The following is a 16,597-nucleotide window of genomic DNA, read 5'->3' on the forward strand; positions in this document are numbered from 1 at the left end:
GGCACAGAGAGCAACGTGGGAACGAAGGATGGCAACCAAGCCATTTTTCTGGGCATGAAAACAATCCTCACTGTGAGGCATGCCATTCAAGTTCTACCTTTTCAGGAAAAGGACCATATTGGAACTCCTTCTCCTGCAACCATTCAGACCCATGAGGAGATGCCAGGTAGCTTCTGCAAAAGGGAAAGCAAAGCCCTGTAGAGCTAGGAAGTTCTGGGATTCATTTGGAAACATCTCAGGGGGATCCTGTCTGACTAGATACCAGAATTCTTAGGTCCTGTTTCACCCTCCACAACCCAGGGACTCTGGAAAAGCTCCATAGTGGACTCAGATCTTCTCAATTGTTTTCTTTCCCAGCCTACGCTAATCCATCCATATCCTTCCAGTCTATTTCCCTTGTAGATCACTTCTCACCACTCAGTGCCATCCTACCTTCTGCAGTTAAGAGACAGTCTTTCAGTCATCAAGTATTATGACTGTACTCTTCAGGTCCAGGGACCTTTCCTCCCTTCCCACCTCCCACAAGTTGTATCTCTTACAGGGCCTATGGATACCTAAGTCATTCAGTCATTCAGTCAACTAGCACTTACTAAGCCTATGTGCCAGACATATTTGGAGTACAAAGAAAGCAAAAACCAGTCCCTACTGTCAAGAAGCTCAGGGTCTAATGGGGGAGACAACATGCAAACAGGCTGCCTACAAAATAAATTAGGGGTAATCTCAAGGGGCAGGTGAGTAACACAGTGGATAGACTCCTCTTCCTGAGTTCAAATCTGGCTTCAGACACTTACTAGCTATTTGACTGTGGGCAAGTCGCTTAACTGTGTTTGCCTCGGTTTCCTCATCTTTAAAATGAGCTGGAGAAAGAAATGGCAAACCACTCCAGTATCTTTGCCAAGAAAACCCCAAAGGGGGTGACAAAGAGTCAGATACAACTGCAACAACCGAACAACAACAGTAATCTCAAGGGGAAGGCAATAAAATTATAGAGGACTAGAGAAGGATTTTAGTTGAGTCTTGAATGAAGGCAGGAAAGATAGGAGGTAGAGATGAGGAGGGAGACCATTTTAGCCACGGTTAGCCACTGAAAAAACCTGGAGGGAGAAGAGAGGTGTTATGTTCATGGAATATTAAGGAGGCCAGTGTCATGTCACTGAGTCATAGAGGTTATGGAGGCGCATAAGGATAAGAAGGCTGGGGTGGGGGGGTGAGGGGGGGCCAGGGTGGTGGTGGCAAGTTACAAAAGGCTATGAAAGCCAAATTGAAGTTTTATCCTAGAGGTAAAAGGAAGCCACGGGAATTTATTGGATAGCAGGGTAATAATGGTCAGACCTGAGTTTTAGGAATCACAAAGGTGCAAAATTCAGTTGTAACCCCTTCCCCCCTCAAAGATAAGGTGTATTTTAACTAAGAATAGGGCAAGATAGAAACAACATCCCTGCATTTTGCAAAATTAAGGATAGACTACATTTTCCTGACTATAGCAGTGATTAGCAGAGGAGGTGGCATCTCTTTTTCTCTTTTTTATTGGTTCGTTAGGGTGTTCTTCATTTTAATTAATTTTTTTCATAGAGCTCCTTAAAGGTAATAATGATACCTCCTTTAGTTGAATACTTACTTCAGTGGATTTGTAACCTCGCTGATGGCCGTATTCTTTCCCAAAATGTAGATTACAATTCATCTATGCCTCTTCATCCTGTTCCACTCAATCATTTCTTATTGTTGTTGCTTTGTACTGATGTGATTTCATGGATGTTGGGATCTCCTAGAAACACAATACACCAGATGTGGAGTTTGACCAGAAAAGAGGATAGTAAAACTATCATCTCACTTGTTCTTAATACTTTGCCTCTCTAAATGCAGCCTAAAATCATGTTAATTTTGTTTGGTTTTGGCTGCCACGAAATTCAATTAACTTAAACATGCATTCATTAAGTACCTACTGGGCGCAAGATACTAGGCTAGGTGCTGGGGATCGAAAGACAAAAAAATGAAACAGTCTCTGCTGTCAAGACTGCATTATACTAAGAGGAAACAATATCTATACAGATAAGAAAATGCAAAATGTCTACAAAATAAATGTCATTTTGAGGTGGAGGGAGCACTAACAAGTAGGGGAATAGGGAAATGCCTCATGTTGGAAGGAGGTGTCCCTCAAGTTAAGCCATAAAAGGAACTATGGATTCCAAGATGAAGAAGTGGGAAGGCAGCCCATTCCAAGCGTAAGGATCAATCCGTGTAAGGGGCCAGATGCTGGAGATGTTGTAGCTGGGGAACTGCAAATAGGCTAACTTGGCTACAAAGTAGAGTAAGAAGGGTTGAGGGCTTAATTCTAGTGTCATTTCTTTCTTAACAATTTGCCATTCATCCTGTATATAGCTTGTTTGTATGTATTTGCTTGTCTCACCTATTAGATTGTAAGATCCTATTTTGTGTCCCTTATACTTGGCACATAGTTGGCAGTTAATAGATGTTTGTTGACTGACCAACTGACAGAAATCAATCTAGAAAAACATGTTGTTTCCAGATTATATGGGGCTTCAAATGCCTAATAGAGGAGCTTGCACTATGTCCGAGAGACAATAGGGAGCCATTGAAGTTTCTCCTACAGACATTGTTGTTCATCCTTTATTTTAGAGTGACATGGCCAGACCCATGCTTCAGGAATATTAATTGGCAGTTGTATGGAAGATAGATTGGAGAAAGGCAGAGTCTTGAAGTAAGTAGACCAATTAGGAAGCTATTGCAATAGTCCAGATGAGAAATCATGAAGGCCTGAACTAAGATGGTGGTCATGTGAATAGAGAGAAGGGAACAGATGGGAATGATAGAGAAATGCAATGGAGGCCTAATCATTAAGATTTGGCAACTGACTGTCCAGAATGGTAGGGGGTAAGAAAGAGTAAAAAGTCAAAAATGATTCCAAGGTGGCAAACCTAAGTGATTGGAAGAAGCCTGGTGCCCTCAAAGAAGTTAGGAAGAGAGGAGGCTTGTAGGGAGAAGGGAAGTTCTGCTTTGGGTATGTGGATTTTGAGATGCCTATGTAACATCCAGGTGATGTCCAGCAGGTAGAACTGCTCAGGAGAGAGATGAAGACTGGATATGTTGATTTGGGAGGCAAACGCATAGATGATAACTGAACCCTTGGGAACTGATGAGATCACTCAGAGAGAAAGAGAGACAGAGACAGACAGATGAAGACAGAGACACAGAAAGAGAGAACAGAAGAGGAAAGAATACCCAGGACAAAGCTTTGTAGTATATCCACAAGAGGGACCAGGAGATGGATAAGGATTCAACAAAGGAGACTGAGAAGGAGCAGTCAGAAGAAGAAGGAGAGTATAGCAGCACAAAAAATCTAAGGAGGAGAGACTATGCAGGAGAAGGGGTGAGCTAACTGTGCTTAACACTGTAAAGAAGTAAAGAGGGCTGGGAACTAAGAAAAGAGTACTGGGTTTGATCATCAAGAAAGCATTGGTAACCTTGGAGAGATCAGCTTCAGTCAAGCAGTATGGTCATAAGCCAGACTCCAAAGGGTTGAGCAGTGAGTGGGAAGTAAGGGATTGGAGGTAATGATGAAAGACATCTTTTTTTTTTTTTAGAAAAATCTCAGCAGTGGACGAAAACTTAAAGCAATGGCAAGGTCAAGAGAAGGATTTTTAAGAGTGGGGGAGAGTGGAGTATGTATGTAAGGCAGCAAGGAAGAGGCCAATGGTTAGAGAAATTAAAGGCTAGAGAGACAGAGGAGATGATTGAAGAGGTTGGCTCCTAAAAAGAAACAGGAGAAGTTAGGATCAAGGAGGAGCTGATTCATCAAGAAGGATCACTTCATCCTCTGATGCTGTAACAGAGTAGGAGAGATGGAGGATGATTTTGAGAGGATTTGAGATGTAGAATTGGGGATATGAGGGAGCTTGAACTATCTGGTCTTAATTTTCTTGGCAAAATGTGAGGAAGCATGGTATATAGAGATGTGAGCTCACATAATCAGGAAGACCTGAGTGCAAGTCCTATCTCTGACACATCCTGCTGTGTGACCTTGGGTAGGTCATTCAACCTTTCAAAGTTACAGAGATGGTACCAAAATACATTTGTAAAGGAAGCTTATCACAGGTAGCTCCCTGTATAGATGAAATCACGGGTGGGAGTGACACAGTCATTTGACTTAAGGAAAACCATGTTGGCAGCTGTGTAAAGAATGAACTAGAATAGGGAAAGGCTTGAAGCAGGGAGATAGGTTTGGAGATTTGTGCAATAGTCTGGTGAAAGGTGATAAAGGGGTTACTATGAGCATAGAATGAAGTCAGATACAAAAAAAATGTAGAGATAGCAAAAGCAAGATTTGGCAACTGATTGGATGGATATCAGTGGGGCTGAGGGAACGTGAAGAGTCCAGAATACACCAAGGTTACACACCTGGGAGAATGGAAGAGAAAAGGGATTCTGTTGCACAAGAGAACTTGCGAACAGACAAAGACCCCAGACCTTTTTCACATATTCTGTTGTCTCCTCTATTCTGTACCCATCCAGTTGACTTTTTTTAAAGTAAATTTTACATATGCCTCCTATTAAATTTCATCTTACTAGATTTGCCCCATTTGAGACCAATTCTTTCCACCATTATGCTAGACATTCCTCCCAAACATTCAATCAAGAAGCATTTATTAAAGGTCTGCTCTGTGCCAGACATTGGCTAGGTTCTGGGAACAAATACAAAAATGAGACATTTCCTAACCACAAGGAGTTACTGGGGAATATATTCTGTTATATTCTACTAGAATATAATAATACTATAATGATATAGAATATATTCTACTGGGAAATATAATCTGTTCACAGTATTAGTGCAGTTTTAAACAATTAAGTGTGTGTGCACGTGTGCATGCACATGCATTTAGGGTAATCCTACAATCCTACATTCTGTTCCTCCGATGCCTGCAATGCTCTCCTTCTACAATCTCCCTCTTGGAATCCCTAGCTCCACCCAAGGCTAAAACCAAAGTGCTGCTTCCTGGGTGAGGTCTTTTCTGATCCTTTTAGTTGTTTGTGTTCTCCCTCTACCAAAATCACTGTATCTACTTGGTAGATATTTCTTATTTCCTCCCTGCCGTGTACATGTTCCTTCTTCATGCCCCCAGACTCCTTTAGGATGAAGGGACTGTTTTATTTCCACGCCCAGGCACCCAGCTTAATGAGCTCACCCAGGGCATCTAGGTGCCCTCTTACTATTTCCATACTCACCATTCTATCATTTTCGTGTGATACAAGTCAATAGGTGTGATGTGGCAGTCAAAAAAAAGCTAATGAAATCTTGGGCTGTATGTAAAGTGTATCTTAGATTATAGGAATAAAGAGGTGATCCCACTGTACTGGTCTGAGCAAACCACCTGGTCAGTTTGGAAGTACTGTGCTCAGTTCTGGGCAACACTGTTTAGTCAGTCGTTCAGTCAGTCAATGGGCATTTATTTGGCACTTAGGAAGGACATTGATAAGCTGATGAATTTCCAAAGTAAGGCAACCAGAAAGGACCTCTAGTCCAGTGGCATCAAACTCAAATAGAAAGAGATGCCTTGCAGGCTACATATTAACTTAGAAAAACCACAAATTGACATTATGTTGTATTGTATTTTCATTTATTTATTTATTTTGTTAAACATTTCTCTATAACATTCTAATCTGGTTAGGGCCACCCTTGGGAGGGGCCTCCAGGTCGACATTTTTGACATGCTGTTTGAGGACAGGTTGAAGGAGATAGCCTAGAGATCTGAGTCAGGTGGGGCATGACAGCTGTCTTGAAGGATTTGAAAGACTGTCTTGAGGAAGAAGAAAGCCTTGCCTTTAGTGAAAGCATTCAAGCAATCATTGGGTGACCACGTGTAGGATATGTGATAGGGAGAATTCTTTTAAGGGGAGGTGAATTGGACCAAATAACCACTGAAATCTCTTTTAACTCTGAAATTCTGTGATTTTGAGTCAGAGGCTACACTCTGGGAAAAGATCATGTTTGCTTAGGTGTCAGCTGATTCAGTGAGAGAGGAAGGTACTTGGACTGGGCCCAGCAACCCTGGGCTCTCGGCTAGAGGCTGCATCTGTGCCCTCTGTTTGCCCTTAGCCAGTGCAAACCACCAGACTCCAAGTTCATGTCTCAGGCAAGTAGCTGGGGTCTTGGAATTCCACTTCAAGGAAGCAAATGGGATTATCTCAAAAGCCCACAGTTCCCAGGCAGCCCAGGTAGCAGAGACCATTGTCCTGAGAAGGCCCACAAAGGAGAAAAAAAAGTCCAAGATCACTTGGCTTCAGCAGAAAAAAACTTGAAAAACTTTTAGGAGGATACCAAAGCAGGAAAGAGAGTAGAGGATCTGGAAATCAACCATCAGGGTTGTCCATGCTAAACCCTTACCTCACCTTCAATATTTGTCCTCTCTCTCAATTTCAGTTTCTCATTTGAGCTGCTCTTCCCGATTGGTCCAAAAAGAGACCTTTCTCCAAACCAGAGTGGAGGGGTAGTAGTTGAGACTTACGAGTTCTCATCTCAATTTTGATGCATGCATAAATGTGATTTTGTGTTCATCTCCTCTTGAGTATTAATTTCTACTTCTGTAAAATGAAGAGAATATTAATCTGCCCTGCCTGTCAGAGCTTCAGAATGTGCTAAAAGAAACCTATGGTTTGGAGTGTGATTATTATACAAGGCAGGGCAATCAGCTGTTAACCATCTCTCCTAAGGACAAAACAAAATGGAGGCAAAATTGGAGTTAGACTCACAGACACTGGAAGAGGCTGCCAAGGGAGACTGCAGTGTCTTCTGGAAAACTTTTAAGAACTGGCAAGGCTCTCATCTCTACAGGCCAGATTAAGGGCTGTCAGGAACACAGCTCATCCATGTGACCTCTGGAGGTCACCCTGTCCATTTGTCCCAGAGCTATCCTTCATCCTTTTCTCCCAGAGCCATCAGTGATTTTTCATCTGCTGACTAAGAATTAGAATCATGACAGGTGGGACTTGGAGAGGAAGGACACCCTGAGCTTTCCAACTCTAGGTGCATCTCTCATCCAAGCATATATCTGTCCCCATGGGAGCCTGTTAGCTCTTCCTACTCAGGAGCTGGTCTCATCTGAGAAGCCCCCAGGGATTATGTTGAGCTTGTTTGTTGGTTGGCTGGCCCTGACCTCCCCCTGACCCTGTAGTAGCAGTCCCCTGGGCACCTAGAGGCAATAGCCAAATAGGGACTCTTGGGTCTACCCAGTCATCTAGGGATTGGTAGAATGGCAGAGTAAAGGCAGAGGTACCTAAGAGAAAAACTGCTTAAGACTGTTTCTGTCAGACAAGAAAAGGAGGAATGTCAGGAACAGAGCCTCATATGTGTAAAGCCAGCAACCACCCTCCACCATGCCCTCCCTCTACTTACACACCGTCAGGTTGCCATCTTATGACTTTTCCCTTTAAAAAACTATTCTTAATATTTATTTTCATCTAAAGAAGGAGGAAAGAGGGACAAGAAAGCACAAAGTAAGAACCACTCCTAAGGGTGGTTCTGGTGAAAGGGAAGGAGGTAAGAAGATGACATGAAATATTAGGGTATAATAAGTATATAATGAATGGCATAGCTTCTAAGTACTTAAAGGAGAAGCTCATTGAATTACAGGGAGAAAGAGACACACAAAAGTATACTAGTTGGGAATTGTAATGTACCTCTCTCAGACATAGACAATTTGACAAAAAGATAAACAAGAAAGAAGTTTCAAACCTGAATAGAATTCAGAAAAGTTAGATATGATAGATCAAAAGGTAGTTAGTTGCTGAATGGAAACAGAAAGAGAATATTTCTTAGCTTTGCATACCACCTTTAAAAAATTAACTATGTTCTTAGGGTTTTAAGCTTTAAACAAATGCAGAAAAGCACAGACATGAAATGCATCATTTGCTGACCACAATAAAGTAAAAATTATGACCAACAAAAGGCTTTTGAAGGAAGGGTTCAAACATAAATGGAGACTAAATAATTTAATTCTAAAGAATTGGTGGGTCAAAGAACAAATTAGAAATAATAGATAATTTAAACAAAGAAAATGACAATGAGACAACATATGAAAACTTGAGATTTAGCCAGAACAATTTTAAGAAAAAATTTATATTGCTAAACATTTTCATCAACAAAAAAGAGAAAGAATACATTGATGAATTTGGTATGCAACCAAAAGAAAACAACAACAACCTAACAGAGCAACAACAACCAGAAAAAAATACCCTAAACACAAAAATAGAAATATTGGAAACCAAAGAAGAGATTAACAAAATTGAAAGAAAAAAAACTAATTGATAAGTAAATCAAGGCGCACTTTTCAAACTAATAAAAATAAGTCATTAGATAACCTGGTTTTAAAAGAGAATGAATACCAAATTACCAATACTAAGAATGAAAAAGGTGAATTCAAAACAAAGGACACAAAGGAAATTACTGTAAACTATTTTGCCCAATATATGTGAACAAAATTAATGACATAAATGAAATAGATAAATATTTATAAAATTTAAATATCCAGATTAATAGAACAATAAATAGATCATTTTAACATATCAGAAAAAGCAAATTGAACAAATCATAAATGAATTTCCAAATTTAAAAAAAAACAACTCTAGGGCCAGAGGGATTTACAAGTGAATTCTATCAAACATTCAAAGAACAATTCGTTTCAATATTACATAAACTGCTTGAAAGACTATAAAGAGAAGCAATCCAAATATCTTCTATGATATAAATATGGTCTCAATTTGGGAAACACGAAACCAAGAAAAAAAAACAAATAAAGACCATTATCCCTAATAAATATTGACACAAAACCATCGAATAAGATATTAGCAAAGAGGCCACAGCAACATATTAAAGACATTATATAGTGTGACTGATAGGTTGAATTCTTAGCAAAAATGTAGAGTTGAGACAATATTGGGAAGACTACAAATATAATAGACTATATTAATAACAAAAACAATAAAAATCACACAGTTACATCAAAAGCAGAAAGATTTTGACAAAATACAATACCCGTTTCTATACATTAAAAACCATAGGAAGAAATATATTTTTCCTTAATGTGATAATTCATAACTACTTAACACCAATAGCTAATAATATTATTTATATTAGAGAAACAAGAGAGGTTTTTCCAGTAAGATAGGGAGTAAAGCAAGGATGTTCATTATCACCACTAGTATTTTATATAGTCATACATATGCTAGCTATAGTAAGAAAACAAGAAAAAGGAATTGAAAGAACAAGTCTAAACAAAGAAAAAATAAATCCATCACTTTTGCAGGTAATATAGTGGTTTACTTAGAGAACCCGAGAGATTCAACTATAAATTAATTGAAACAATAACTTCAGCAAAGTAGCAGAATATAAAATAAACCCCCACATTTCACACACACAGTAAGCTCTAAATGGATACATGAGGTATCTTATAAAAGGTCACAGCATAAACAAATTAGAGCAACAAGGAAGGAAATACTGTTTACAACTATAAATATATGGAAAGGGAAAGAGTTCTTGACAAAACAAGAGATAAAGATCAAAGGAGATAAAATGTACAATTTTGATGACAAAATTTAAAACCTTTTTCACAAACAAAATCAATGCAGCTAAAATTAGAAAGGAAATCATTAACTGGACTGAGGGGGGTGGTAATCTATGCAACAATTTTCTCTAATCTGAAATTCAAGATATATTGAGAATTCATACTCAAATATAACAAGAGCCATCCTCCAGTAGATGAATGGTCAAAAGATATGAACAGGCAGTTCTCAAAAAAGAAAGGAAAAAGAAAAACCTATCAACAACCATATAAAAAAAAAGTATTCTTAATCACTAATAATGAGAGAAATGCAAATTAAAACAACCCTAAGGTTCTATTTCACACCCTGGGTTTGTCAAAGATGACTGAAAAAAAAAAAGGAAAATGGCAATTATTGGTAGGGAAATGGGAGGACAGGCACATTAATGCACTGTTGGTGGAGCTGTGAATTCCTATAACCATGTTGGAAAAGCAATTTGGAACTATCACAAAACATCACTAGGTTGAGTATATCTTTTATCCCATTGATACCACTACTAGGCATATACTCCAAAGACATAAAAGAGGGAAAGGACTCGTATGTATAAATATATTCATAACAGCACTTTTATTATAGAAAAAAAAACTTAGAAACGAAGTTGATGCCCATCCACTGTGGAATAGAAGAACAAATCATGACATATAGATGCAATGGAATATTATCGCGCCATAGGAAATAATGAAAGGAATAGATTAAGAGAAACTTGGAAAGAATTCTATGAACTGAAATAACAAAACCAGGGGAACAATTTATACAATGATTATAATATTATAAAGAAAAACACATTTGAAAGACAGGAACTATGATCAATGCAGTGGCCAACCATGACTCTAAAGGAATGATGTTTCCCACCTCTAGACAAAGCAGTGATGGACCAGAGGTGCAAAATGAGACGTATATTTTCAGTTGTGGCCATTGTGTGTCTTTGTTTTCTTTGATTATGCTAAATTTTTACAAGGGAGGGTTGGGGGTTTGGTGGGGGGAAACAGGGAGAAGAGGACTGTGATGTCCCCCACCTAAAATGAAAAGTGTCAATGAAGCATTTAAATAAAATGCACCAAAAAATATTAGGAGGCCATGAAGATGGGCAATATCCCTGCACCTCTGTCTGCTTCTCATTTTCCCATAAGACCTTGTGTTCTAAGGTTTAAGGTCTCTCCATGAAGATTCTTTCCACCCCCACTCAACTGAATTTGTCTTTAAAAGCGTATTTGTGGGGTGCCTTTCATGTTATTTGTCCCATTGGCTAGAATTTCTATTTATAGCATATGGATTAGGAAAGGGTCTTGCTATAGAAGTTAATGAAATGGAAAAAAAAAGTTGACTTCTCTTTCTGGGATGGGATCTCCCCTACTCAAAGAAATCAGACATTTGTACATTTCCAGTGCTTAGCACATTGCCTGGCACATAATAGGTGCTTAGCAAGTGCCTGTTGACCTGATTTAAGGTAGGCAATAGCTACAGCCGAAGGAGAGGTTTGCTTTAGGAATATTGTCAATGTTGTTCTCTATATCTGTACCCCGAGGAGGTGAAGCTTATATCGAGTGAGGAATCAAGTGAGGGTTGGAATTGGAACAGGGCTAGGGGCCATACCTGTCTGAGGAGGTATAGCTTACAGAAGAGACCTGCAGGGAGAACATTCAGGTAACACATTGTGGTAAAAGGCTGGAGATGGAGCAAAGGATCCCAGGCAACCTTCCCCCACACAGTAAGAAAACAAATAGAGCTATATGCAAAAATTTTGTACTCTGCCGGCCCCAGGAATAGTTAAAGGGCATGTATAAATATAAATGAGTGAGGGTTGGAGGAGGGAACAGGACTTCCATTTGGGGACTGTACATCCCTAAATGGAATGGGGCTCCCATGTAATTAAGCCACTGGAATCCCCCTCACCCTCACCTTGCAAGGACAATGTCTAAGGGCAGGACAATGGGAAACAGAGAGTGGGTAAGACTGCCTGCATGGGGCAGGCTCAACACATTTCCAATACTGCAGGGCACTAGGTAGACCTTCCAAGGTCTCTTCTTCAATAACAAAAGCCTTTCACAAGTCACAAGGACACTCAGTATCCAGTTAGTTCTTCCCTGTTAGAGTTTAAGAGAGAATAGGAATACTTGTGCCTATGAAAGCCAAGATGCTATAGAGGGGAACTCGCCAGACCCCACTCATCAGGGGTTGTGGGGATGCCATGGAGGAAAGGAAACACTTTAATCATTAACCTGGTTAATTTCGAGGGAGAGCAATCTAAACGGCTGAGTCTCCCCTGATTCTATTGATTTTCTCCAAAAGATAGGAGAGAGGGACTGGGAATTAGAGCATTCAGAAGAAATAGTGGCAGAGTGACAGAAAGAAAGAAAATGGAGGGCAAAAAGTAGGAGAGAAGGTAGTATGATCAGAGACAGGGAAGATGGTAGAAAGGCGGTATTGGGGGAGATATGAGGAAGAGGAGTAGGGGAGAGGGACCAGGAATAGAGGACAGAGGAGACGATGGACATGTAAGACACGAGAGAAACACTGAGATTTGTCTTTTCTCAGCTAGACTGTAATTTCCTCCAGAAGTGGTAACTTTTCATGTGTGTCCTCACCCAAACACCAGCATGGAGCCCTGCTCAGACTAGCTTCTCAGCAAACACTCTCAGCCTCCAGAAGGAAGAGAGGTCATCAGACAAAGAGAAAAAGATGGAGAAGAATTGGGGACAGGAGAGACAGGAGTAGGTGGTGGGGAAGGACTACAGAAATGAAGGCTTAGTGGGGACACGACAGCTGTCTTCAAGCATTTGAAGGACTGTCACATGGAATGGGGATTAGATTTGTTCTGCTTGGTCCCGAAGGGTCCAACTTGGAGTAATGGATGAGATTTCTGAGAGAGCAAAATTAGGCTTCATCAAAATAAAAATTCCCCAACAATTAGACCTACCCAAAAGAATAATGGACTACTTCTCAAGGGAGTAGTTTTCCCTTCACTAGAGGTCTTTCAAGTCAGAGGTTACAGAACTTTTCGTTAGCTATATTGTTTTTCTTGAGATAGGGGTTGAGACTAGCTAACCCCTTTCCAACTCAGATTCTGTGATTCTGTGACTAGAGTTCAAGTTTGCAAGGGGCTTTATGTACTGGGAAGCCCTTAGGACAGGCATCTGCCCCTTTACCCGGCCAGGAGCTGTGGGACCCAGAGTGACAGATTTTCCTGAGGCTACTGCCATGTTCCTAATCACTCTGATTCTCTGGCAACTGTAGTAAAAGAGTCAGTCGCTCTAGGGTTTGAAGCTGACGAGTATCACCCCAGGAAATTGCATATTAACCCAAGAACATGTGCATATACATGTCGACCCACACAGATGAGCTCCAGTCCCCACCCTAACAGCTTTGCCAGCTCAGTGAAATCCCTAAAATAGCTGTACTCTAGATGAATGGATGATGGGCAAGATGGCCAGGCTGCCTACTGAATGAACTACTTCCTGGGACAATCAGAAAAAAAAGGAGGAAAAACAGAATTCAATGGATACAGACAGAATCAGGAAGAATTAGATACCAAGAGGTCAAATGCAGTAGTAGTGTGAGTGGGTTGGATCAAATGATCTCTTAGGTCCCTTTCTGGTTCTTACATTCTGTGCTTTGAAAGGGATACAGGTACAAGAAGAGGAGAAAGGAAGTAAACACAAGAGGGCTTCTGAGACACCTGCTGCTGTTTCTCCATTACTTTACTGAGGACCATTCTGAGAGGGTCCTAAGCCTCTCTAGGTCCTTGCTGGGCATGACCTGACATCTTCATTCCCATCCACTAGAGAAAAAAAAGAGGACGTGACTGGGAGGTGTAGGGGAAGGTTCTTTCTACTGGGGCACTTTGAGTTTCTTGTCCTCTAATAATGTTTTTCTCTCTCTTCTTCTTCTACAGCTCAACATCCTAGTGGACACAGGCAGCAGTAACTTTGCAGTAGGAGCTGCCCCCCACCCTTTCTTACATCGATACTACCGGAGACAGCTGTGAGTGCAGGGGGAAATGGAGGAGGGACATCCCACCCCACCTCCTAGTTCCATCCTAGAAATCCATCTCTCCCAGTGTTGGAGGAACAAAGATCCCTTACTTCTCTAATGAAGAGCAGGGGACAGGGACTAGTGACTGACAGGGTGAGGAGCAAGACCCAAAGGGCATATTCTGAGACGGAGGCTGAGGATAAGAGATTGGTAGGGTAAGCAGAGTCACAGAGGCACTCATTCACTGAGAAGCGAGCAGGCATAGCTGGTTGCTTTTGGACAAAGTGACCCTATTGTCCACAGAGGGGTGATAAGGGTCGTGTCTTTGTGGGATGGAAGGATGTACCTCATCCCTCAGTCCACTGGTAGCTCTTAATGGCCAGAACCACACTAGCCACCAGCAGACAAGCTAAAATGACTCCCGCAATGTCTCCTTCCCATGAGGGTCAGGGGAACCCCAAGATCTGTACTGCTTATTTCAAAGAAGTAAGAAAAAGGGCCTTTCATGAACCCCTAGGCTGGGAGAAAGTCAGGAAATTCAGAGTAGAGATGCCTATTAACTTCCCCATGAGAAATCACCCTCCCATTGCAGACACACAGAGAGCTCCCCTAAACAGGGTTGGCAGTTTTGCAGGAAAAAGGGCCAGAATAGGGCTCAGAGGAAGAGATGATGAACTGAGCTGAGAAATCCACTTAGGATGGGAAGGAAGGAAAGGCATGGTTGGAAGAAATCACTGACACAGGTGTGGAAAGAGAATCATGGGGTTCACTAATGAATGTGTGGATCAGAAAAGGGGTGATACATGTAGGTGAGAGGCAGACAGAAAGGAAGAGGGGAAGAGACAAGAATGCTTCTGAAACATCCTCTTTCTGGGACCATACAGGTACTTCAGAGCCTCCCTAAGTATTTGACAGGCAGGGGAGCATGGTCAAGTTCAATGAAGAGGAGTCATTTCCTTCTCTGACTCTCCTTCCTAGCAGTTCAAGCCTTGGTTATGTGCCATTATGTTAAGTGTAAGCTCTCACAAGTATTTGAACCCATGGATATGAGTACATGGATGGGAAATATCCAAGTAGGCAAGGTGGTTACACACAGGTGGGGTACTGTATATTAGTAGTGTGTTACATGCATGAGATCTTGGAGCTTGCACAAATCTTAGTCCTCTCTGTAATCTGCTCTCAGGGTTCCCTACCATTTCTTCCTGGCACACACTCTGTCACCCGGTTGGCACCACCAGGTCCCAATGCAGCAAGGGAGTCAATGAGTCCTTTTCTCTGGGAGCTCAGCCAAGCTGGGAGAGGAAGAGATGCCCCTGGCTGCCCTTCTGGCACCAGGCACAATGCACAATGCCCAGGCTTGTTTCCCATAGGGCCTTGGCCCAAGATGTAGGGAAATGAGCCGACGGGGCAGTTACTGAAGGAGCTCCAACTCCACTTCCCTTTGTGAAATTGCAAGGTACCCTTAATCATTGTGTCCTCAGAACAAAAATGAGTCATCTAAGAGCTTTAGCCACTCTACGAACACCTAGATATGGATAGGACTCAAAGAGGAAGAGCTCAGTCCCAACTAAGGTGGGAATGGGCATCCTACTGAAAAGGTAATGGGACATTAGCAGCCTTGCTTGTTACTATGGTTTCTTTGGAGCTGATGTCAGTAGACCCCAAGTTAGAAATTCTGTACCACTGAATACGTTATCAAAAGTGACTTCCTTATCCCCAAAACACACACACTTATACACCTTCCCTCTCTTCACAGATCCAGCACCTATCGGGACTTACGGAAGGGTGTGTATGTGCCCTACACCCAAGGCAAGTGGGAGGGCGAGCTGGGCACTGACCTAGTAAGCATCCCTCATGGCCCAAATGTCACCGTACGTGCCAACATCGCTGCCATCACTGAGTCTGACAAGTTCTTCATCAATGGCTCTAACTGGGAGGGCATCCTAGGACTGGCCTATGCTGAGATTGCCAGGGTGAGGAAGCAGAGGGCTGGTGCTGAACACTGCATGGGGAGGAAGAATTATGGAGAGGGAAGGGTAAAGGGACTACCTGAGGGAGGAAGTGGAGCAAGTAGGAATGGGCTTGAACTAAAGCAAGAACATTTGATATTAAATATAGAGAAGTTATGGAAGTATGAGATACTAAAAGAGTTTTCTTTAGAGATTTTGAAGAATCGGCGTGTGGAGGGGTGATAAATGCATTTGGTAATGAAAATGATGTAAAAACGAAAGATACTAAGCTTTTAAAAAAACATATCTAGAAGGTGTTAGGCACGCATGAGGGGACTGAAAGAATGACCCTACTTCAAAGATCCCATAAGAGCTCTTATCTCAACACCCCTCTGTTGGGATGGGCATTGACCTTCAGCATCTTCCAATCTGCCATCACCTTCCAAAAATGCCTTTCTGCCCCAAGGTTAACTATCTCCAAGATGACCCTTTGAAGGGGACTTCCAAGGTTCTCCACCCCACCACAGGGTAATTGTTTTTGCTCTGGCATAGAAACAGGATTCTTTCCTCTTGTTCTCTCCCTTGTCTCACTGACTCTGCCCAGGATTCACTCTCTACTTGTCTCCTTGACAGCCTGATGACAGCCTGGAGCCCTTCTTTGACTCTCTGGTGAAGCAAACACAAGTACCCAACCTCTTCTCCCTACAGCTGTGTGGCACAGGCTTCCCAAACCTCAACCAGTCTGAAGCAATGGCCTCAGTTGGTGGGAGCATGGTAAGTGAATTCAGGAGTAGACACTGGCATCTCCCCCCTCTGGGGCTAAGCCAGAGGCAATTCAGGGGCTGGTGACCCTTTATTTTTCTCAATACTGGTCAGATCCTTTGCTGGGCAAGTCTTGGGCTCTACCACTAAAAAAGATTCATAGGAAACCTCCAGTGGGGTTAGATGAGAGACAAAAATGATTAAATAATTGAAAAAATAAACTAAATAGAAAAGGCTAAAGGAACTAACATGGCTTAGTCCAAAGAAGAGGAAGGTTTTCATACCTTCACCAGGAAAATAGT

General features: G+C 41.6%; 1 protein-coding gene across 1 annotated transcript in view; it reads left to right on the forward strand.

The window, feature by feature from the left end:
- BACE1 (beta-secretase 1) overlaps positions 1-16,597 on the forward strand; it is a 31,554-nt gene that overhangs the window by 6,960 nt on the left and 7,997 nt on the right. The window contains exons 2-4 of the mRNA XM_036746004.1: positions 13,505-13,593; positions 15,341-15,557; positions 16,167-16,307. Of these exons, the coding sequence (XP_036601899.1) occupies positions 13,505-13,593; positions 15,341-15,557; positions 16,167-16,307 (447 nt within the window). The remainder of the gene's footprint in view (positions 1-13,504; positions 13,594-15,340; positions 15,558-16,166; positions 16,308-16,597) is intronic.

Source organism: Trichosurus vulpecula, chromosome 2 (assembly GCF_011100635.1).
Source record: "Trichosurus vulpecula isolate mTriVul1 chromosome 2, mTriVul1.pri, whole genome shotgun sequence".
NCBI classification, from domain to species: Eukaryota; Metazoa; Chordata; class Mammalia; order Diprotodontia; family Phalangeridae; genus Trichosurus; species Trichosurus vulpecula.